The following is a 24,749-nucleotide window of genomic DNA, read 5'->3' as shown; positions in this document are numbered from 1 at the left end:
GAATTAAAAGGTAACTGCCACTTAAAACAATTTTGAGTAAATATACGCGTGAAAAACATTAATTTGATTGAAAATATTTTTGTTCTCTCAGTATAACAGTTATGTTTTGATTAGAAATCATTTAAACAATATCATATTTGTCATTGTTGAATGTTCAAAATGAAGATTCCTAATCAGTTCTAGGGACTTTAAAAATGAATTATGCCTCAATTTTTTGTTATTTAACTTAAATTAATAATTTTTATTCATCCTGGTTCATTATTTTAATAGTGCTCGAAATGTGGATACATTCTTTACAAATCATGCCATATTGTATTGGTTGTTGTGTATTTTCATGTGGTTATTTATAACAGTCTTCCAATTTCAGGTGTTAAACATGTCCATCAGTAATAAAATATTAGTGTTTTGAATGTAATGTTAATGTAATTATTCCTCATAGCACTTGTTAAACTCCGTTATAAAAATACGTAAACATTTACTTTATTTTATGTTTTAATTAGCACGAATTTTTGGAAAGACAAAAATAACTGTTGAGATTTCTGGGTCGTCGTCGGCGGCATTGGACAAACTGATTTCATGACAAACTGAGAGTAAGACAAACATTGAGCATTTATATCAACATGAAAATTCCCCCAAAACGCACCATATTAATTGTAATTGTAAAATTTTTCGGAACCACGGGAGAGGACAACCCTTTCAAACGAAACCGTTTATGTTCCCAGTACAGAAACTGGACCGCCTCCCCAATGTTTGAAGGTTATCTACGCCCCTGCAATTGATAACCGTTTAAACAATATGCAAGTGTCTCAATATAGTTAAAAACCAAGAAGTTTTCGGGTGATATCAGGTTAATAACCATACCTGTAAATTCAATTCTTAAAAACCGCCTACCCAACTTGAAATTTGTAAACATACACCTTGCGTTGCATTATACTATTACAGGTTTTAACGAGAGCGCCGATGGCGTTAAAAGCATAGGTGCAAGATACAGGGAAGAATGGCGTCACGTGGTATAATGTAGTTCGATATCGCCATCCGCGAATTTCTCAAATCAATAATTTCAAACAATTACCGACTATTTAAATAGATAATCTTTCCATTTACATCAGTGTTTGAAACGCTTATGAAAAATAATTACCCAAGCCTTTCAAAATTTAAGCACGGACAGATCTGTATAGAACTATTGTTTTCACAAATGAAAATAGACGCTACCCTATTCGTCTGCGTCAAGAATTTGTCGTAAAACTTGTGGTAAGCGTTAGATGCAGACGTGCACAACAGATTGAGTTCTGAATACAGATTTCTGAATGCAGATTTTTATAGAAACTCCTCACAGCAGTTACTTCCCTTGCTTCGCCCGGTCAGTAACTTCTAGTATAAGGGAGGCCACTGCGTAGGAGATTGAGATTTATAGTGCAGATAGAATTGTTTTACGAACGAAATTTGTTTTAGGTTATAAGAAGATTTTTTGACATAAAACGGTCTTAGAAAAATTCACTTAAAACGGTGTCAGCAATATTCTTGGAAGAAAACGTTAGAAAAACGTTTCCAAAAAAAAATTGTAAGAATGACCATATACTAAATTAAATAGATATTTCGTCTGATTTTTGATCAGGTAAGGCTTCATAAAGGGTAACCAATCGATGTGGATTTTTGAAATGTGGTATATATCATAAGCATAGGTGCGTAAACGCACCTATGCTAAAAACTTTGGCAAATAGTATTCTGGAGTGTATTTTGAAAATTCCTTTATTAAATATATTTCACAAAGAATAAAGAGCTGTGTCAAAATGTATAATACAAATACAACACAAGTATAAAGATTCCACATGCTATTATTCTTGCGTTTATATTTTTCAAATATGATTAAACGCATACTCACTCAAACAGTGTAATTAACACGAGGCACAGTCGGTCATTATGCCAAACTCTTTCAAAACAAAAGAGCAATTGAGTATTTACAATAATAGATCGATCAATATTTCGATTTATCCCATCATCAAACGTGCATTGTAGAAATAAACCACTGTGGAATAAATTTTCCTCTATTTCAGCAGTGCTGAAATATAGCTGTCACGCGCGGCGAAGAATTTTCATATTACTCGGAATCAACTATAAAGTTATCATTTTTAGTAAAATCGAATCAGATTCAACAAAACAAACAATTTGATACCAAGGTGTAATATATTTTAAACACATAATGCAACTCAAAAAGCAAAACAAACATTATTTACAAATATTAAGTGCGCGTACTCATGACGTCATTATTAACATGTCATACGACACAATGCATGTTCTTTCACGCTAAAGCTGCAGTTGTTTAGTGTTTTTTTTTAAATTATTTCTTAAAAATCGAAGACGTAGAGGTATGCTTAACAGAAAAACAGGTTAGTTACTGATCTTTTTGTAATGTATTAGGCTCGGCACGATTAAAATAATGAAACAACGTTTGCTTAAAATAACTTTGGGATTTTCCGTGTAGGCCCTAGTTCGATTTTCCTATTTTATTTTTAAAGAAATAATTTACGACTAAGAAAATTGATGGGATAAATCGAATACTAGGTCGGTGCCGAATAAAGCAAAGTTTATTTTGCTCGGCACGAAAATCTGAACCACTCGCCAAGGCTCGTGGTTCAGATTTTCTAAGCCTCGCAAAATAAACTTTGCTTCATTCGGCACCGACCTAGTATTCTATATATAGTTATCTGTTACAACCATGTATGCCTTTAAGGTCCTACAGGTCCAATTTATCTGTGAGTTTAGAACCTTCGACGTTTGAGCTGAACAATGGTCCCGCAAGCTTCGCGTTCCAGATCGGAGGAATACTGGGATATCAAGAGTTTACGTCCGGCGGAAGTCAACTTAAAGGGACATGCTACAGTGGGTACCTCTACTTCCGCCAGGAAATCACCTCGAAGCGACATCTTAAGAATAGAGTTCCTAGCCCACTGCGCTACGTACAGGCAATTGTTGGTGACGGTAAGACCTTCAAAAGACCGCATCTGTCGTGTTTCTCCAGATCTACGTGACGGAGAGTAGGTCCAGACACGAGAGCCTAATTGGTCTATACAGTAGATGGCATCATTCGTTGACAAATAAAAGAAATGTTTACACAAGTCGAAGCTATTCACTTTCTCAGTTATGCCACTTGGCCGAATAAAACCACATTCAGGTTTTCTAATTTTATGAATGTAATGCCTATGGAGAGATCCATTTTCGCACAGTATGTAAATGTAGCTATCGTCACATTTCATATCATAATGTTTAAGGTCGCATTTCAATTGTATACGTTCAACACAGTGAAGCTTTTGTTGTAAGAGATCATATCTTAACAGCTCTACGCACGAGCCAATTCGCAGGCTAACAGCAACCAAATCCGGGAAAATCAGGCATACACCGGAAGGCTGCGGACATTTGTATTCATCCAGAAACATGTCGGCAGCATCAAAGACTTGCACGGAATTATGAACACAATCGGTGATGATGAGTTGTCCATTTTTATTACAGACCATTCCTGTTATTTGACATCTTAAAGGGCTTCGATCGGAATGACAGGGCAACACGACAGAGGAATGTTCACGAAATCTAGACTTCGATGAAAGACATAACCATTTTGGCCAATTTCGACGAACTTTTGTTTTTGTTTTGATTCGAATTGGTAAAGGAACGCTGCTTTTCGAGAGATCGTTTTCGTTAGCTTTAAGCGGTGGGCGGATAAAGGGCCTAATAGCGTCACTAAGCTTGTTTGATAACTTTCGCTTCTGTTGTAAATTGCACGTGCTTGTACCGACATCCTTTGTGTGCGGCGTCAATAAAGTGTCACCAATAGTTGGGGTTTCATAAATTGTTGAGTCTGAGCCTTGAAAGGACACAAAAGAACCGGCTGGGTCTATGACCTCCACTTCATGGTAACGACACTTGCCCTCAAGGCCATCTTTATTAGCACTAACATTGTTAACATGAAACTCTGGTTTGCCAACAATGGTTTCATGTCCACAGTTATCAATGTTTTCTTCCAAGCTACTGGAAACGCTTGTGGACTGATCGTTGACTGCGGGTTTCCTTTCGAAAGATTCGAAGGGGCCGACCTTCTTTTGTTCAAGACGATCAACCATGGCGGAAAAGTCTATGCATCCACTACTTCGGGCCAAACGACTGATAACATCCCGTAACTCTACATACAAGGCGCTAAATTCTTTTTCTGAAAGTTTGGAAGACCCTTCGTGAACGAATTTGTTTCGAAACATTCTCAACCTAGTGACATCCGCTTCTTCGGAAAAATCTCCAGGATTTGGATTAATCCAAACCATGCTTGCGCTGTTCATCGTTGGGTGTAATTCCCTCAACAAAAACGCCAGTAATGTAACGTCAAAGGTGCTGATGTCAACTGGGCCCCCACTCGGATAAAGTAAATCATATTGCATTTTATTGATAACTTTGCGTTTCTGTGCGCTGCCTATTTTCGCACTGATTGATGGCTGACTGAGGACTAGTGTAAGCGCCTGGCCGCCTAGTTGGTTGGCAAGGCAATGTCGCAATACATATGCACCTTCTTCTTTGAGTATTGAATCGATTCTGAACACTCGTTTGTCCTCCTCGCCGTATGAAAACATGTCCGCGTTGACGTATTTGCAATCCATCGAAGTTATATTCCATCACTGAAAATAATGCAATAATTATTCCATCTAAACTATAATAATAATAATAATAATAATAATAATAATAATCATTATCATCATCACCATCACCAACACCATCATCATCATCATCATCATAATCATCATCCTAAAAGTAATAATAAAAATAATAATAATCACGATTATTACGATTATCACGATTGCTTTATGAGGTAAAAAAAATCGCGGACACGGCATACACAATCTAAGAAGACTGACGCACAGAACCTTAATGTGCAATTTGTAACAAAAATAATACGTCCTGAAAAGTAACTCAGTGTCGAAACCGTGACAATATGCGCTTTAACATGTGAAGAGATTTTTTCTGTAAACTTTTGGCGAACATTTCATTCGAAAGATAGAAAGCAACACCAGTATAAGAAATAGCGCTCCAAAGATGTTGTATGTAATTATTTTCAAACGATATTTGCTTAAAAATGTATCAATCACTCAAGCTCGATAATATACGCGATAGCACTTGAAGATTATATCTGTACAAGTTATACGAAAATCACACGCACAATGTAGGAGTAGTCGCGCACACACACGGACGGAAGCGCGCTAAAACGCACACACGTACGCACGGACGGAACGACGCTTGCCGTCGTTGTTGTTGATTGGGACGGGTAGACGGATCAGGTGGACAGATAAAAGAGTTTGCTGTCGTTGCTTGTTTACGGCACGCTATTGCATACACTTGCATTATCGTTCATATGGGATTACCATCCCGAATCGTATCCATGTTTAAATGCCCTAAGTGTAAAATAGTTGTTAACTTCGAATATATTTTACAATAAAAACCAGCAATAACTTGATAAACATGATACTGTATTTCTTACCTCGTAAATTAGTGGCGTATTATTGCTAATCCATATCAATGATTCTACAACTACCTGACGATGGCATCTTAAACACTTCATTCATAAATATCCGCATTACGTGTATCTATTTTTACCTCCATGGGCTGACACAATATTTTGGGACAATCCTTAACTACATTGCATTTCCAAATAGATCTAGTATATAACTCACTTGGTATGTTTTATTAATACGACTCGACTTTAATATAGAGCTTAACGATCGACGTTTTCATCGCAAATTATTAGAGATATGTATAGATCGGGGAGATTAATTAAATAGAAACACACACATCGCAATATATATTCTGTAACGCCCCCCCAGTGACACATATTTTACTGCGGCTGTGGTTAACGCGCCCCACAGGTTTTGAGAAGGCGTTTTATGAATGAAGTGTACACAGACTTTTGACACGCTTACAATGTCACTGTATTCAAATATTACAATTTATTGACCGGAACTATTATTAAGTAGATAATATTATACTGATAACCAGGTACTTGTACCATATCAACACAATTCAACTAATATACTCTGCTGAAAAAAACGTGTGACATGTGAGTTTTTACAGAAATATTCATACATTCTGGTCTGGCAAGTTACCGTGGTAAATATCTTATTTGTACACGATTGAAATTTCGAATGTCATTTAACGCACATGTGGTTAGCGTGTGGCTATGATATTAACTAGTGAAAACATCATTTTGAATAATAAATAATCATATTATAACGAACAATCAACTTTTCTGAAGAAAAAACATTGTGCAGCGATTTTCACGATCTTGGTTTAATTCAACGCAGAAATGAATTTCCTTTCTAGAAATGTATATATCTTGTTAACTTTCTACAAATGTTTGGTCAAATTTTAAGAAATAACACGATACACAACTCGCGTAACGTACTTGACACCGATCAGACAGAATTAATGAATGAAATCTTCAGTTGTAAAGACACACCTTCGCATTGGACCAATGAAATCACTCGTGTGTTTGAAATATCGGTTAGTTGAAATGTATGAAAACAAAGGTTTCAAACGGCGCTGGACAGTTAGTTTTGATGCATAATGTAACGGCAAGCACGGTAAGATTGTTTTTTCATGCGTTTTATTGAATTATGGTATCGAGGTCCGTGAACTTTGCAGGGATAATGACCTTTACTCCGCGAGGATTTCATTCATTTAACCTGTCTGATCGATGTTAAGTAGGCCATGCGAGTTGTGTATCTTGTTATTTCTTAAAAGTTGACCCAGCATTTGTGAAAATATTGCAAGACATGTACATTTCCAGAAAAGAAATTCATGTCTGCGTTGAATAAGACCGAGATCGTGAAAATCGCTGCACACTTGATGAAGTTATGGCTGTTCAAAGCGATGCATCCCCTTTTCGAATGATTTTGAGTTGGATACCTTTTTATATATATATATATATTTCATAGTGAAATATAAAAAAATCAGAAAAGTTGATTTTTCGTTATAATATGATAATTTATCAATCAAAATGATAATATTACTAATTAATATCTTAGCCGCACGCTAACCACCTGTGATTTAACGATACAAAAATAAACTAATAAAAGCTTTACTTAAGTCATCCTTCAAAAGATAAATAAATGTAGGGTAAATAAATTGTATTATTATTATCTATAAATATATTTAGACAGATATGCGGCTTTGAGGTTGGTTTGTGTTGATGGAAAATAATCAGTGATATAAATGATATCAAAATTGCTGATGCTTCTAGTCTATTCGCATCAATAAGGACATTTAATTGGTATCACACCACGGTAGGAAGCACAATATTCGAATATGCCACGGTCAGAAAGTGAAATATTGGAAAAGGGTACGTTTCAATGTCAAATTTGAGGGTAATAGATCTTATTGTACCCCCAAATTGCAATAAATCCTAAGAATATGACCATTTTTAAATGCGAAACTGTGGGGTCATGACCTCTTCCCATACTTTTGTTGTGTGTTACTCAGGAAGGACAACTGCGGTAGGCATATTGTATTTTGGGTCCAAAAGCAGGCTATCATTACGTTTCATTCGTCCACAGCCACTTTTGTACATGGTAAAAAGTTGATTTTGAAGCCATTCTTTTATTTGTGTTAATAGTATCACCTGTACTGGTTCCATATGCTATTTTTATCTTAAATGTAAGTTTCAGACTATTTGTGTGCATTGAATGTGTTTTTATGATTGCAGGTTCGTTGTTTTCTGAATTGAGCTTGGTGGAGATCAAGAAGGCGTCCGCGGCTCCGAGAGTGTGTGTTTCTACTGTGGTGTGCTAACTATGTACTGTCAATACGTTTCTATTGCATAACTGATGTTTTTATCCATCTATTTTTTTCCCAAACATCTGGCGTAAGAATTCCGCTGTGTGTTTCCTATTTTTATTTTCGTAACGAATAGCTAAGAGCGTGTCATTCGCGGTTGATTATATATAGTTAAAACTATATGTTGGTATTGCATAACAAAACACACTTCACATTTTTATCTCAAAGGATATCGAGCCTATTGATCATTTATTAAACCCACTCAGATGATAATATGACGGAATATTGGTTGTCTAAGATACATCGACATTAAAATTTACTGCATAATGAGTAACTTATATGATTGGTTTTCGATATTAAAGTAGTTTACGCTTTGGGGATTGTCTTCAATTATTGATAGATTTATATCTTTTTCAGGTGCGACCGGGATAACAATCCATAGGTATCCGCACTTAGTACATGATAATCTTTATTCAATTATGAGCAATGTGTTAGTAAACATTGCCTTGCAAGAGTACTGCATTAGCCAATGGTATGTAAACATTGTCTTGCAAGAGTACTGCATTAGCCAATTACATTTCATTATAGTATGAGGAATGGTATACTATTATTTTGTCTGACCCTTAACGAGATACGAGTATGAAACTGAAGCCTAATTAAATGTGTTTTCCTTATGTTAGCCTTATATTGTCAACCAAACCCAATCAGAAGAGTATTTTTCATGACGTCGAAGACCCGGCATTCTGAAAACTTCATAAAAACAGTACAAAAGTACCAATATGTAAACAAATCGCATATGTTGTTAAATATGATAAAACGTATACCCTCTTTATCAATTTAACAAATAAAACATGGTAACGCCGCATACGTTGGTTTTCAAAGATTAGGGTTTTAATTTAAAGCTTTAAACTAATTGTACAGATATCAGCATTTTATATTTTAAGAAACCTTGATATTAACTTTGATCGAGCAGGATCCAAATGAATTCTCAAGCTAGCTCTGAATGTAAAAAATACCAACAGACACAATGTCAAAACGATATGCGCGTAAAAACTATTGAGTGGTTTATACTGTATATAATTAACAACAGTGACCTGACCTTTGCCCGGCTGGTCCCAGATAGGTTAACTCTGCCCGACAATTTAGAACCTTTAATGTGTAAGCTGCAAAAATGGTCCCGTAAACTTGGATATCCAGATCTGAGAAATACTGGGATAACCAGAGTATCCTTCAAGCGGATGTTATCATATGTCAAGGGACATGCAATGGTAGGCAACGCTACTATTACAAAACAGTCACCTCAAAGCGACATCTCAAGAATGGAGTTCCTAGCCCACTGCGCTACATACAGACGAGTATTCATGACGGTCAGACCTTCAAAGGAGTGTGTTCCTCCAGTGCAACGTGAGGGTAAGTAGCTCCAGACCAGACAGCCTAGATGGCCCACACATCCAGAATTGTAATCATTTTGCATCACTAAACGATTAATATATTGTAGGAAAACAGTACGTTAACAAATATAAGGTAATCCATACCTCTAACGTCAGTGGTGTGAAATTGTTATTCCATAGAGAATTATCAATTATTTTACTAGAACCTGAGTTAAAACATTTCATTCATAAAATTACGTACAGCTTTATATAACTGGATGGACTGTTCCATGTTTTGGGCCATCGCTACAAATTTGCTTTGATGAGCATAAAATTAAAAATAACATAGTATAAAAAATGTGTGAGTCGTTTGTGTATACACTTGGCCATCAATTGTTTGTGTAAGCTTTTCAAAATGATTACTGCAATACAAGCAAATCAAAACGCCCCCATCACACTTGCGGACGTTGTTTAGCGGGCTTCATTGATATGAGTAGAATTAAAAAAGTAAATAAGCAAACCACAATAGTTATCCATGATAGTGTTGATGATCATAAAAACATGCAGATAGCAGATATCCTGAGCATATTAAGATGGCCTGTTCAAAAGAATGAGCTCACGTTAACCTCAGTAAGGAATTGAACTACCGGTATATTAACGATAATATATCGCAAACATTTTTTGCGAATTATTTTACCAACATTAGACCAGAACCAGATCGCTTTATTTATTTATTTAGATAGCACATAGCCTTTCCTTTCACCGAGCCCTTTATATTGATTTTTAATTACAAACAAAACTCCAGCCATTTATTTTCACGTACAAAACCTGCTCAAATATCGAGACAAAACTATGTTTTTTCAAACCTGACCTGCTAAAACCTCAAACCCCAGCTATTGATTTTCGCTCATATAATTTAACAACTCTTATTTTTAGCCACCATACCGATGATATTGTTTTGCAAGTTTCCGTAATAACAATCTTTTTGGCGCACCTATGTATGTACCAGGCCAAATGATAAAAGCCAAAGAAATCCATAGATCGCTTTTTTGCGTTAATACGGACGCAACGCCCTTCGAAATTAAAAAGCCATACCCGTTTATGTTGACACTTATACCTTGTGTGTTTTTCTTCTTTCTTAATAACAGCAGATATGTGACAATTATAAATGAATTATGATTACTCAAACATTTACTCAAGTCACCTTTTAAAGTTTGATCAAATTGCCTTTACATATCTCTATCCAATAATAATACATCAGTGGATTAAGATCATCAAAACAATTTGACTTTCTACTGGCAGACGAAGTTGGTGCGAAATTAACAGAACATGTGTCCGATCATTACAAGCCACTTGAAAGACATCAGACATTAATATGTTTGAATAATACTGATCATCGTGGATGTTGAAAACTAGGAACGTTGTTTTAATTTCACAAAAATCTAAGTTTTATGAATTTCCCATCCTTTCATTATCAAGACATGTTTATTGTAAGATGCTTATAAATTTTAAATTGATGTGCACAATAACACTTCCTCAACCAAAACCACAAAAGTTGAGGACTGTGTTTTTTATGCAAGCGATTAACACTCAGATCTGACAAGTTGCCTTGGTTACTATCTTTTTGGCGCACAGATTAAGTTCGCGGTGCAGTTGTTGAGGTTATTTCATAACGCATGTGTGTAAAACTTTTCGATTCAGTTCTCCTTTTACCTTTTACATTAAAGCATTGGGTAAATAGTGGCTGATTATTAATAAAGCTGCTGACATCGATCTTGGGATTCCACCATTCGCTGGAGTCCAAAAATATAAATATTCGAAAACAAGTGTAACGAAGTTGCAGCAGGAAAAATATTTGTATTTAAAGGGATCTTTTCAAAGATTTTGGCATGTATTGGAGTTTGTCATGTAATGCTTTATATTGATAAATGTAAACATTGAATCAAAAAAGCTCCAGTAAAAGAATTATAGACAGAAAAAAAAACTCAACTGGGCTTGAACCTCTGGAGTAAAAAGGAAACTTAGACCACTCGGCCATCCGTGCTCATACAAGAAGTGATGCATTTTATACTTTATATAAGCAATCCTCGTAGTGTAACAAAATATAACGACAACAGCAAAACTCTCCAAATTATTCAATCGTTTCGCGTTGCAAAGCTTTATAATTTTCAGGTTTTTAAATCGTCAAAAGATGCCTATAATGGATATTTTAGAGCATGGTATTAAAATGTTCAGTATTACTGTTTCCTCACAAATATCACAACTACAACGAAAATCTGCGAATCTGAAACATTTTTTGTTATATTGTCAATTTACCAAAACGTGAAAAGGCCCCTTTAAAAAGATGTTATGTTAGCGATTGATGGATTCATTTTTTCGTTTTCAGTTTTTACCATTCAAATAGAGATTATAAGTATGCATTTCTTTTTCTATCTAACGTATCGAATATTAATTAAAAATAACTACATTAATAGTTTCCATCATTAAATGATACAATCGGGCGTTTATACTGATGAAATATGGTTAATATTGACCTAGTTACTTCCCTTCATCACTGTCCCAAATATATCAACTATTTCAATTTTAGAGAGATTTCTCTTTGAAAAGACCTTAATGACGCGCTTTTGACATTTTTTAAATGTTGTGTGATAACTTGCGCCGTTGTCCATAGTGGGAAAATACAAATACGATGCCTGTATTTGACAACAATAAACTGAAAATTATGGCATCGCTGACAACACGAGTATGGGGTGGACGACCTGCTGTCGTAAAAAAGAAAGATATGTATTATCTGCATTTTACCGCTGTACATGTATGTATCAGATTGAGACGATTGACTGGTGTACATGTATATGAAATGTTCATGTAAAATAACACCCTACTCATGTAAAATAACACCCATCTAATGCAAAATAACACCAATCTAATGATCTTATCTAAGATTGCTGACAGAAGCAAACAGCTTCAAGAAGTAGAATCTGTATTCAGGAATATTTACTCAGCAATCTTTAATTGAGTCCCCTGCTTTTGTCCGGCACTTTATGGCTGTTTCTTCGGTCTTAAGCGTTCATGCGTCTAGTCCCTGTCGCATGTAAAGCTAGACACATAATTAACAAAAAAAACATTAGATCCCTATATCGCCATATAGTGCTTCTTTATTTTCAGATTTATAATAATGGCCCTGCACGCTTTCGGCGGAAGTCAACTTTAAAGGACATTCTAGCGAATTTTCCACTATTTCGGCTAAGCTCTGACCACTGATTCACAACTCAAGAATGGTGTGTTTTAACGGCTGTGCTACATAGAGTCGTTTATAAATGATGATCAGTACTTCAAACGCCAACATGTCTGGTCCATTGCTCCTTGAAGGAGTGTACCTACAAAAAGACGTCGTAAGTGGTCCAAACTGAAGATGGTTTCTTTGGTAGACTTTGACCGATTCTGGGTTAAAACTGAGCTTTCGGCCGTTTGGGTGTTTGGTTTGTTGATAAGTCGTTCTAAAATGTCGAAACTTGTTTAACAATATTTTTCAAGCCGCATGTGCTTGGGGAATTTCCGCTTCAATGCGGTTGTGATTTCTGGTTGGACAATCTAAAATACTTTTGCGATTTGCAATGACTAGGTTAACATGTAACTCATGTTTCTCAATACTACTTTCTTCATTACAGTTAGCGATGTTTCCGTCAAAACTGCTTGTAACGCTTGATTAAATATGTAATACTCAATAAGCCTAAAGCTTATCAAAATTATCAAAATATATCTTATACGCCAGTTGACTTTTGTCAACTTATCCAAATGCTTGATTCACTAAAAGGCTAAGGTTATCGAACCTTAATTAGGCTAAAATATGTCGTTTGTTCCCACTATCAAATCCAAAAACACTCGGTCTTTTTCTTTCCTTTAGTTATTACACTCAAATTACTATCCAGTTTGAAAGTACATTCGTTGACAGAAATACACGTGCAACATATGTGTCTTCATAATTATGTTAACGTTACAGTTTTGTTTAAATTATTTTTCATTATGAACGAATTAAGAAAAAAGATCAAACACGCAACATGTAATACCACACACAGTGTATGGGTCGGCATCTAAAATTAGGGTTAGTCCTGTGAGTAAAAACAAACACTTTTGTATTTTACGACTTGCGTAGTTGGTAGAAAACAGTTAAAACGCCAAGCAATAGTGAAAATTAATATTTAAGCATTAAGTTCAAACGTCGTTTTATCAATAAATACCGGTATTTACGCATTTGCCCATATACATCGTATTCACCAATTAATTGTTTTATCTTAAATTAAGCAGGTTAGCAGTATAATTATGTTGATATACTTACACGAAACTTACAATATCAAACGCCTTATGTATCCTTTGCCTGTTGTCAAAAAGTTGATGTTGCTAATGATTGGTCACAAAAAGCTTGAAAATTTACTGGGCCAAAACGTTGGTAGTATCTTGGACACCTTGTTTCAGACGCATTCTGTTTTGATGACGTATACACAAATTAATATTGCTCAGTTATATAAGGAATCAAGCTGCGTTCGTTTTCCAAACTGTTCTTGTCCTGACATTTATTTGAATTAAAATTGTTAAGGTTAATTATATAACATATAGACGCTTCTGTATCAGAAATGACAAGATATAAATGTTTATTCTTTTACACATGTTGTAGTAACAAAGTATATTCTATAACTAAAGAAGAGTTCTGAGGAATTATGTAAGTAATTGGAACTTCAGCAAAATAGCTCCTTGTTTTCGGGAAATAAACGTATTTAAAACCAAAGGTGGTAAGCGTGTGGCTATGATATTAATTAGCAAAAACATCACTTTGAATGAAAAAAAAAATCAAATTATAACGAAAAATTAACTTCTCTGAAAAGAAAAACATTTCACTATCAAATATATGTATATGTATATTATATAAATTATATATAAAATATATATGCTTGAAACGTGAACAAATGAATTTTCGGTAAAATATTTTCATGTCACGAAAGTTGTTCATATATTCACTTACGCGTTAAACGATTTTGAAAAATGCTTTTTTTATTACACCGACGTTGTTTAGAGCTCGATTATCACAAAATAATGACGCTTTTTGTTTTTCATTTCAGCACGGACTTGAACAAAGGAACTGAAAAGAGATATGAATGCACATCGTGTAACAAGTCATACAACACAAACAGCAGGCTGAATTTCCACGTCAAAAATGTACATCAAACGGCTATAAGAGGAACTATGTGTTTGGTATACAACCGGCGGTTTAGTTCCGTGTACAACTTAAAAGTACACCAGAGATATGCACACGCGGGTATACAAAAGCGTCATGCGTGCACGGAATGTGTGAAACGCTTTTCATCGAAGAGGGATTTGGCTGATCGTTGTCGTCAGTATCACGGCGGGGAGAAACTTACATGTGACTTACATGCAGACCTCGGCTATATCCAAAACCTAAAACGCCACGCACAGCATTGCGGTGAGGGTAAAAAGAAAACGCATACATGTGATGTTTGTCAAAAAATGTATAGATCTAAAAGACCCCTAAATATGTACAACAGAGTTAAACATTTGGTGAACATTTGCATTTGCCAGATTTGCGAGTAAAAGTTCGAGAGGAAAAACTCACTTTCTCTGCACTTGAAAAATGTGCACAAGGAATAACTTTTCAATAGTAGCGATTTACTAGAGTTGTTGATTTTTCGGCGTAAGCTGTTTAACGTCACGTTTGACCTTACCTGACCTGTGTAAGTGTCCAATAAAATTCAAATACAATTTCCCGCGGCTAGACACGAATGAATACACTTTATTTATTCCATTGGCTGATTATACCACCAGAACATTGGAAAAATGTCCGCGTCTTTGTAACACTGTTTAGCTGCATGAAACAATTGTATCTCTAATGAAAAGGCTTAATAGATAGAACAGTTTTACACTCAACTCTCGACATCAATACAGTTTGTGCGTGCACCTTTTATTTTCAGAGGATTGCCAGCGCAAGAGCGTTTGTACTTAAAGGCTATGTTCTCATATTTAGTACTGACTTCCATATTCCTGTCAACATGTTAACATGTAAAAGTATAAAGAGCAGTGAAAGCGTGGTCCCACTTTAATGCATTGCATTTCAACCCGCGAGGTATCAGGGTCAGTTCGCGGCCAGTGTGTGTGAATGTCAGAGTTTATTTACAGGTCATCGCTGCGTCTTCACGACTACCTTATGTGCTGACCTGAGTTCGCGGCCAGTTAAATAATCGTTATATAATATAGACGCTATCCGTGAACTAGTTGAACTGGAATTTTCTTTAGACCAGAAATATGTTAAATGAAGATATTCAGCGATATAATTTTGGTATGTCAATAATAGATTCTTAATGTGTTTTCAACAATACCATGATAAATATTATTTTTCATTAATTTAACAAGAATTATTCCACCAAGCATGAGCGCGATGATTCTCGATACTGTTCATAATCGAATCAAATAGCAATGCACGACAAACCACTAAAACAGGTTTGTTCGAAGAACGCGCGTCTAAATATTTAAAATATGTACGGATACTTCGCGTGTGGCCGGTTGACTCATATGTTTTAATGTCACTTCCATTCTTCTTTTGGTTTTCTGTTTTGTATCTATAGGTTTATGACCAGCAATATGTAATAATGCAAAATAAGCTGCGAAAACTCCGCGTAACATCCCGTACTCCGTGTGATGCAGCTAAGAACTGCACAGAAAAAGACATTCGCTATCCTTGATCTCATTCATTGAACTTTTTACCTTTCACAAACTCCAACCACAATCAACGATATTTCTTGTTTATTTATGTTATGTGTTGGTGCCCTAAGAAGGGAACTGTCTTCCACAGTGATGATGATTGCATCAATCTGTAATTACAGCTGTATATTTTATGATAGAGTCAGAGAAGCATCTTAAAATTTTGATATTTTCTTGCATATCCTTTAATGGCTTTGATAAGTTCGTTTCTTTATTGATTATGTAAAGATCTTAGAATCCCGTAATATAAGTTTGCTCATTCATATCGCTGAACAGAATCGAAAAAAAGTTTATTTAATTGATAACGTTTGGTTAATATTGTGTTAATTGAAACAAGTCTTCATCGTTAGCACTTTAATTAACGATATCAAATGGTTGCTAGGCAGCGACATGTAACTCATTATTGTTTTCGTTACTGAAATAATGAATAAACATGATACTTTTCTGCGTATTAACAATCCAAATCCGTTTTCACCAGCAGATTGGAAACTTAAGAATAAACTTATGCGGAAAAACGAAATGTAAGGTGTTTACCGTGAAGTATTTGATAACAATACGGCGCATTTTGTTTGCAAACATCAGAGACCCAACAGTTTATAGCACAGTATTGAATATTAAGTTTAAGTATACTAATCTGTTGGTGAATACGGGCCTTTGTAGTAAACCTGGCGAGATGTACTAGTAGTTTTTTTCTTAGACCGTGCGGCTTGCCCAGTAGTAAAGCATTGGACTACGCATCCGAAGATCGCTGGTTCGAATACCGGCCCGGAAACGTAACGTGTGGTGGTTGGTCAAGCAATACATTCTACATTTATTCTATCCCTGATAAAAGTTGGGCAGTTGCTCGTCAATGCATAATAAGTAAGTGCAAACCCAGGAAAAGGGTGCGCATGATAACTGACGCTCGATAAGTCATTTCCGGCTCAGGTACTACAATTAAGTACCCCGGGTAAATTAAGTGTACTACAAATGACCCGGAGTACAAAAAATATACTAAAAAGTATCACGGGGTATAAACGGGTGCCTGTAAGCGTATTTTCCGTTCCCGTTGTACATTTTAGTATACTTAAGAGTATCCGCGGTACTTTTAAATAGTCGCTGGGCCAACTACAAACAATTTAGACAACCACATTTGGTGATTGGCAGCTCCGGAACTACTTTAAGAGTATCCCATTTACTAAAAATATACAACAGAGTATCCGGGTTACGGAAAATAAGCTAAAAGCTACCCCGGAATATGGTTGTTTCCGGGATCCATTATAGTATACTCAAGACTACCCGGGGTCATTTAAGTAGTACCTGAGCCGTCAACGACCAATGGAATACCAATCTGACTGGCGTGATAAGACTGTATTACTTTTTAAAAAGGCAAAACAACTACAAAAACAATAACAAACGAAACGGTTTTATCAGGACCTTTAAACTTGTACAGCTCACAAAATTATTAAATATATTATTTACAGCTTAAAGTTTATTTAATTCTGAAATGAAAAACAGTTTTCTAGTTGATGAATTATGTGCGACGTACAAAGCTCATAACATGTATCTCAGTAATTACTTTCCAACTTTTCATTTGCTCAGCACTTAGGCATTGCTGTTAAAGTCACGATCAACAACAGAATAGATGCGGAAACGTTTAGAATGCAAAATGTTTGCCTAGTTAATTTTGTATCCGTATTGTGCTCGTATGGGTTGCTCACCCCTCACAGTGCTCGACGAACTTGGTTGATATATTTTTTTCTTTCTGGCTCGGACTTGGGTGTCAAAATGAAAATGAAAATTCGCTGACATGATAATTCATACTATAAATTTAGTGCGGTTTTGAAAGCCCGAGCTAAATATAAAACAAGAACATAATGTGATTATTTACAAAAATCGTAATAAAAAGAATAAAAGAAGAGAAAGCAACTTCATTTGGAACTTTATATTGAATATATATATCAATTTTCCCGGCAGTTGCAAACTACTTCTGGGCGGCGTCTTACTGGGTTTGCTATGTATACAGATGTAGGGCTTGTAGGCATATAGACAGTCAGATTGGGGTATGTTGCATCACGTTTTGTCTTAATGAAGATATTTCTGAAATTTTGATATCAAAGTATTCATAACACTATTGAAGCTACATATTTTAGCGTTTCATGAATGTCCGTCAGTGCAAGGTTGCTTTATTTTCTGAAAGTAAACTGACACAATTACTTTATCAAAATGATTGAAAGTGTTTATAAAAACTTAACACCCTAAAAAATATTATCTGTCAGTAACAGTGTTACATATAGCCCGTTTGTATGTGAAATCGGTAGATTAAAGCCTCTATAACGCTCAAAATCAACGAAAATTTCTTGAAGTATTTCGTAAAATAAAGTTAATACCTGAACAATCAGTGTTCTTTATAGCAAAACCACAATTTGAACGCTAGATGTGGTATGATTACATAGATTTTTGTAGATACAAAATGCTCGTTTTTTATTTATTTGTGACACAATTCCATTTTAATTTCGCGCGAAGATATCTATTCATACGACACACGAACACTAAAATGGTACCATGTTAATGTGTCGTATGAATAGATATAGTTGCGGGAAATTAAAATGGAATTAAATATGCAAAACAATAATAAAAACGAGCATTTTGTATCTACAAACATCTATTTTACCAGACCACATCTGGCGTTGAAATTTCGGCAATAAGAAACACTGATTTTAATTATTTAACTTTATTTTACGAAATGTTGTACGAAATTTTCATTGAATTTGAGTAGTAATGGAGCTTTAAAACATTGACAGCGGTGATATTTGGTAATTTCTGATACAGGGAATTAAATTAAAACTTAACATTCAGTACCGTGAAACTTCCGTGAAGCTTGGACCAAGCCTTTCCGTTTCCTTCCATTATGAACTCCCATCTGTAAAAAGAGGAAATATTAATCACCAGTGACACAGTATATGAGACATTGAACATTCTAACTAAGCGCTATATACTTATGCAGCTCGAACATAAGCATTGAGCATTGGTGAGTAGTTCAGTTTTTGAAAACTGACCAAATACACGTTTCTTTATTTAAACCAATCATGAAAATAGAAAAACTAAAATAACATCAGTGAATGAAAAACATCAAATAAGAACACAAACATATGTACTCATTAAAATTCACCTGTTCGTTGTTTTTATTTTACGAACATTTACTTTCAGTCCTAGAATAATAATACTAGTACGCAGAAACTGTTACATAAAATAGGTTAATTTAAAATTTATGAAAATGTGCATTGGCGCCACCTCCTGTCCTGAGCGCCACCTCCTTGGCTCCATCTCTTTTTGAAAATTGCAAAATTATCTGATAGATCGAGAAGAAGCCAGTGTGTTTGTGCATGCAACACATTGTACATGTTCAAAGCAATTGTTTGATGCCATTAGAGATTATTTTGGATAGACATTTGCTCGTCATACAGGCAAAATACATCGATTTTTTTTTTAAAACATCGACATGCCACAACTTATAAAGGTCCTCACGTTTCCAAATGGGCTATGAGTGTATGTGTCTGTACATTTAAGGATGAATACATCTTCGCCGAATCGAACTATTTGCCGGATTTTTAAAATAGTGTGAAATATGTTAAAAAAAACATATTAAACCCATAGGTGATTAGCGTGTGGCTATGATATTAATTAGTTAAAGCATCATTTTAAATGAAAAATAATCAAATTATAACGAAAACCGAACTTCTCTGAAGAAAAAACTTCACTATCAACTATATATATTATATAACAAGGTATTCAACTAAAAATGACACGAAAACAGGGTGCATCGCTTTGAACAGCGATAACTTCATCATTTGTTCAGTGATTTCTATAAACTTGGTCTTATTCAATGCAGAAATGAATTTCCTTTCTGAAAATGTATATATCTTGTATTACTTGTACAAATGCTGGGTCAAATTTTAAGAAATAACACGATACACAACTCGTGTGACCTAGTCGTCATCGATCAGACCCGATTCAAGAATAAAATTTTCAGGTAAAGACACACCTTCGCGTTGGACCAATGAAATTACTCGTGTGTTTAAAATGTCGGCCAGTTGAAAAATAAATTATGTAAGCAAAGGTTTCAAACGGCGCTGGACAGTTAGTTGTGATGCATAATGTAACGGTAAAAACGGTAAGAATGTTTTTTTCATACGTTTTATTGAATTATGGTACCGAGGTCCGTGAACTTTGCTGGGAAAATGCCCTTTACTCCGTGAAGATTTCAGTCTTGGATCGGGTCTAATCGATAATCAAATTATAACGAAAAAACAACTTCTTTGAAAAAAAAAATTCACTATCAAATATATATTTAAATATTTGATAGTGAAATTTTATTTTCAAAGAAGTTGGTTTTTCGGTATAATTGTATAATTGAAGTTTTTACTAATTAATATCTTAGCCACACGCTAACCGCCTTTGATTAAACCTTTTCACCTTGTACAATATATTATCAGTAAAATTTCAAAGCGCCACCTAGGAAAAAGCATTGGCTCATTTAATAACGCATAGCAAAAAAGAGATGGCGTGCGTGATTACCGGCCGTGCAAAATATATTGTCGTTGAATTTGGTTACATCCTTCGTGAGCAAACTTGCTATACATGTTTCTCAATCGAGTGGACTCTGCTTTACGGATAGGTCGTTCAGATTTGTGTGAGTGCATACGTGAGTTGTACGTTTGAGCCGTAAATGTTAATCCCGCATTAAAAACGCCTTCAACGTAATTAAGGACGTTGGCTAAGTGTTCGCCTTAAGCTGGTTATACAAGCATTAGCGCAACGCAAGTGTACCCTAAACTTAAAGAATTGACTGGGTTTGGAAAAATCGCTTTTCAGTTCCGACACAATTAAGTGGGCCTGTTCTTCCATCGAATCATTTTTAAATCTCTTAAACGAGAATTACAAGATCGCATATCTGTTATATTTATAGTAGGAAAAATGATTAATTTGTGGGTAAGACGTGTACCTTAGATGAAAGAAAACCAGTCAAACATGTTCATGATCATGAACTGCTATATCAAGTAGTTTCAAGAGAGTGTTCAAGCCATGCTTCTAAAATAGTTCGATTGTCCGCATAAAGTGGTATTGCAGTTATTTTTTTTGTGTGTATCTTTACAAATATTGGTTGGCAACGCTCGTTTAAAAACAGTAATTGTGGCAGATTTTCATATTCCACAAAGTATGACTAAAAATCAACTGCCAATATTGATACGTGTACTTGAGAAAGCGAAAAAACAAGTTGTATTTGTAAAAGCTGCCGGCATTTTCTTGTTATATTTATTTGAATTTTGCATAGTTTTATTTGTCATAAACTCACGTGATAGAGCCTGCTATACATTTATATATCTCAAGGAGGTTGAAAACCAAAAGTGTCCGGAACGGTGTAGGGATTGTACAATATTCTCTTTTTAACGGATCTACTTTTTGAGTATGGATGTCAGAAAATTAAATTTTTAGTTGAAAGCTGTCTTGGTATTATAATATAAGACTTTAGTTTGGGGCATTTTAGGTCAAAACATACCGTTTTTCCATTACCATACACCACTCCACTCCCTTGTGCATTATTAAATTCGGCTTATACAATCGATCACGTACCATATACTTTAGACCAGTTGATTCCCATTCGGGATTTTCAGCGCATGCGCAATGACGGGTTGGCAAGAGATCACTGGTTAGGGCAACGTAAACCAGGTATATATAGGACTTGTGTTTAGTCAATAAATCAATGAACGACACCTTATAACACCAAAATAATAATTCAATATATCACCAATATTGTATATTCATGAATTTAATTTCATATTAATAAAGTTATTATTAAGTAATTAATGAGAATGAGCAAAGTCATCTTAATGAAAAATATGTCTGGTTTCATAGGACGCACGTTCATCCGTGATCGACCTACGTGACGATTACAACTATGGTCAGTGAATTATTAAAAATGTGGATATGTATTTTATATGCAAAGTGTGAGTAATTCTGTATTTCCGATTGTATATGGATTTATTCCGTTTCATATTGACTAAACAGTCGATCCACAGATGGCGAAGTGCAAGTGTTTATTTCCTTGATCAAGTCTTGCCATAAAAGAATGCTGTATGAATAACATATGCTGAAATTGTTAATTTTTTGAATACTTTTCAAATTGATAATAATGGAAACAAATAAGGATACTGAGGTTATATTGTCAAAAGACGCGGATGACGATATGGTGGCATCGGTTGGAACTGTTAATCTTAACAACAAGGATACGGGTCATCAAGGAAAATTACAAAAACAAAAACACACCAATAATGATGATGATGATGATGATGATGAAGCCAACGGTTCTGTCACTGATGAAGAGATTTTAGCGAACGAAGATCATAAATCTTCTAGAAAAGCACAGATGACGGTTGCCAAGACGCCTGAGCTCGAAGAGGTGGATATCGACGCGGCCAATCAAAATGTCAAAGTTAGCAAAGTGAGTCCGGAAGGAGAGGCCGTCGCCGTCGATGATCGCGTTGGACTCACAGCTGAGGTTGATAATAATAGAAAGAAAAAAGAGAGGTATGCGCATTAAGATCTTTAAATGTGTTGTTGTTTTATTTAACAATTTTGATTTGCGTAATAATAATAGCGTAGTTTATCAAACTTATTTTTCATTGACAGAATCTACGTTTGGAATAATGTATTTTGAATTAACAGATCTTCAGATGCATTAGTCTAATCATTATAAATATCAATATGAATATTTAAAAAAAATCAGTTGCAAATTTATTTACTATGAAAGTTTTATATTTCTTTTTCAGTTGTATCGATTGTTTGCGTAGGTACTTCACTTGCAGATGTTTACGATAAGAGTGGCAAGAGGGTCAGAAACGATGGCGTCATACGGAAGAACTATTAAAAATGTACATTCCATCATTGGACGTCTGTCAAGGACATCTTAAATATTACGTGTTCTTGCTTGAATGTGTGTTATCCTTTGAAAAGTTTGTTTTGGCGCTAATCAGAACTGTGATTTTCATACAAGTGTTTTCCTTGCGTTAATGATGGTTTATATTAAGACTTATTTTTATGTACTTTCGTGGAAATTAGCAAGATATGAAATCAAAAGCCAAACAGTGCTTTAAAGATTCTTTATGCACATAAATAACACGAGTATTTTCATTATTTTAGTCACTTGATTTAAAATAATAAAAACATATGTACCAGTTCTATAGCATTTACTAAGATACGGCATTATCTATACATTATACAGACATAATACATGTGATTGGGTGCCGTGTTTTGTTCTGTAAAATTGTTATGTTTATTCCGTTAGTGGATCTAATAAAATGCAAAAAATGATGTTTGTACACTCTTGTGAATAAAAATTACAAATGAAAACGAAAATTCAAATGATAAAAATTCGAGTATTTTTTATTATTTAAATACATTTTTTTTCTTTATTTGTTTTTTCATAATAGCGTATTAAGTATATAAACTGCATTTATTAGTCTTTAATTACAAACACTCTAATGGCGACTATGAACCTCAAGTGCACATTATCAGGACGATCGAATATTCGAATGCTTTAACAACCAAATATTCTATTACCAAGTTTAATGTTCGTTGCCATTCCTAATTAGAATACATTACATGGACAATTTGCTGAATACAATGTAACCCTCAAGATCATCATGCAAAGAAAATTAAAATTACACGGACTCTACGTTCACAAATCAGTTAAAAAGCATGACAAACGTTCTAAAATTCGGTAGTCTTTGACTATAACTATGCGTAATACTCGAATAAATTTGGTGATCGTATATAAAACCCATTTGATTTCAAGCATATCTTAAAAAAAACGATGTATTTTGCTCTATAACGAGAACATGTAATAAGTTACCTTCTGCCAAACTAAAATTGCTGACCATGTGTGTCTTGTTCTGAGAAAATTGGGCTTAATGCATGTGCGTAAAATGTCGTCCCAGATTAGCCTGTGCAGTCCGCACAGGCTAATCAGGGACGACACTTTCCGCTTTTATGGTATTTTTAGTTTCAAGGAAGTCTCTCCTTGCCGAAAATCAAGTTTAGGCGGAAAGTGTCGTCCGTGATTAGCCTGTGTGGACTGCACAGGCTAATCTGGGATGACACTTTACGCACATGCATTATGCCCAGTTTTCTCAGAACACGGCTCATGTACATACGTGAAGGTGGGATATTCTTGTCATCATCGAGTATTATATGTGTAAAAGTGAGATCGGAGAAGACAACTGGAGACAATATAATTTACTGTATAATTTTATACACAAATATATGTAGATATACATGTACATATACCAGTTAGCTTTGATGAAAAGGAGACCACATGTATAATTTAATGTCATAATTAGATGTGCACAGTATAATACAATTGTTTATTTTGTAAATTGTCCAAAAGAGAGCCTTCGATGTGTTACCAATAAACGAGACGATCTTGATGCTAATGCTAATTTTGATGAAAATTAAGTAACTTTGTCTTAACATACAAAAAGGAAATGAGTATAAAATATATCAAATGCCGCTGTTGTGAGAAATGAAAAATAACTTTAAAATAATACATTCAGAATTACATACAAACAAACTTTGTATTTGATGTATCTTTTATGCCATCTCAAGAGTCGATCATATTTGTGTAAATCTCATCGGCGCGTGATCATATGATCATACAGTCTTCAAAAAGACCGGTGAAAATGTATTACCGTGGTCTTAAATCCGACAATCCGGTAAACGCAGTTTTCAGTGCACGCGCTTCTCACCTAGGCGACCCGGGTTCTTTCC

The 24,749-nt window shown here is 34.9% G+C and overlaps 3 protein-coding genes across 3 annotated transcripts in view; 1 reads left to right on the top strand and 2 right to left on the bottom strand.

The window, feature by feature from the left end:
- Positions 1-24,749, bottom strand: part of LOC127866801 (protein phosphatase 3 catalytic subunit alpha-like) — a 273,905-nt gene that overhangs the window by 48,404 nt on the left and 200,752 nt on the right. The window lies entirely within an intron of this gene.
- Positions 1,879-5,801, bottom strand: LOC127866796 (uncharacterized). Its single transcript, XM_052407616.1, has 2 exons — positions 5,516-5,801; positions 1,879-4,658 (listed from the first exon to the last, which is right to left on the bottom strand). Exon 2 carries the CDS (start codon positions 4,638-4,640, stop codon positions 2,760-2,762), a length of 1,881 nt encoding a protein of 626 aa, XP_052263576.1. The 5' UTR covers positions 4,641-4,658; positions 5,516-5,801; the 3' UTR covers positions 1,879-2,759.
- On the top strand, positions 21,985-23,294 carry LOC127866807 (uncharacterized). The gene is made up of 2 exons (XM_052407631.1): positions 21,985-22,511; positions 22,754-23,294. The coding sequence occupies exons 1-2, from the start codon at positions 22,117-22,119 to the stop codon at positions 22,800-22,802; spliced, it is 444 nt and encodes a 147-aa protein (XP_052263591.1). The 5' UTR covers positions 21,985-22,116; the 3' UTR covers positions 22,803-23,294.

This window comes from Dreissena polymorpha, chromosome 2, assembly GCF_020536995.1.
Source record: "Dreissena polymorpha isolate Duluth1 chromosome 2, UMN_Dpol_1.0, whole genome shotgun sequence".
Taxonomy (NCBI): Eukaryota; Metazoa; Mollusca; class Bivalvia; order Myida; family Dreissenidae; genus Dreissena; species Dreissena polymorpha.
Note: the sequence above shows the minus strand (reverse complement) of the source record. Positions and strands in the feature narration are given on the sequence as shown.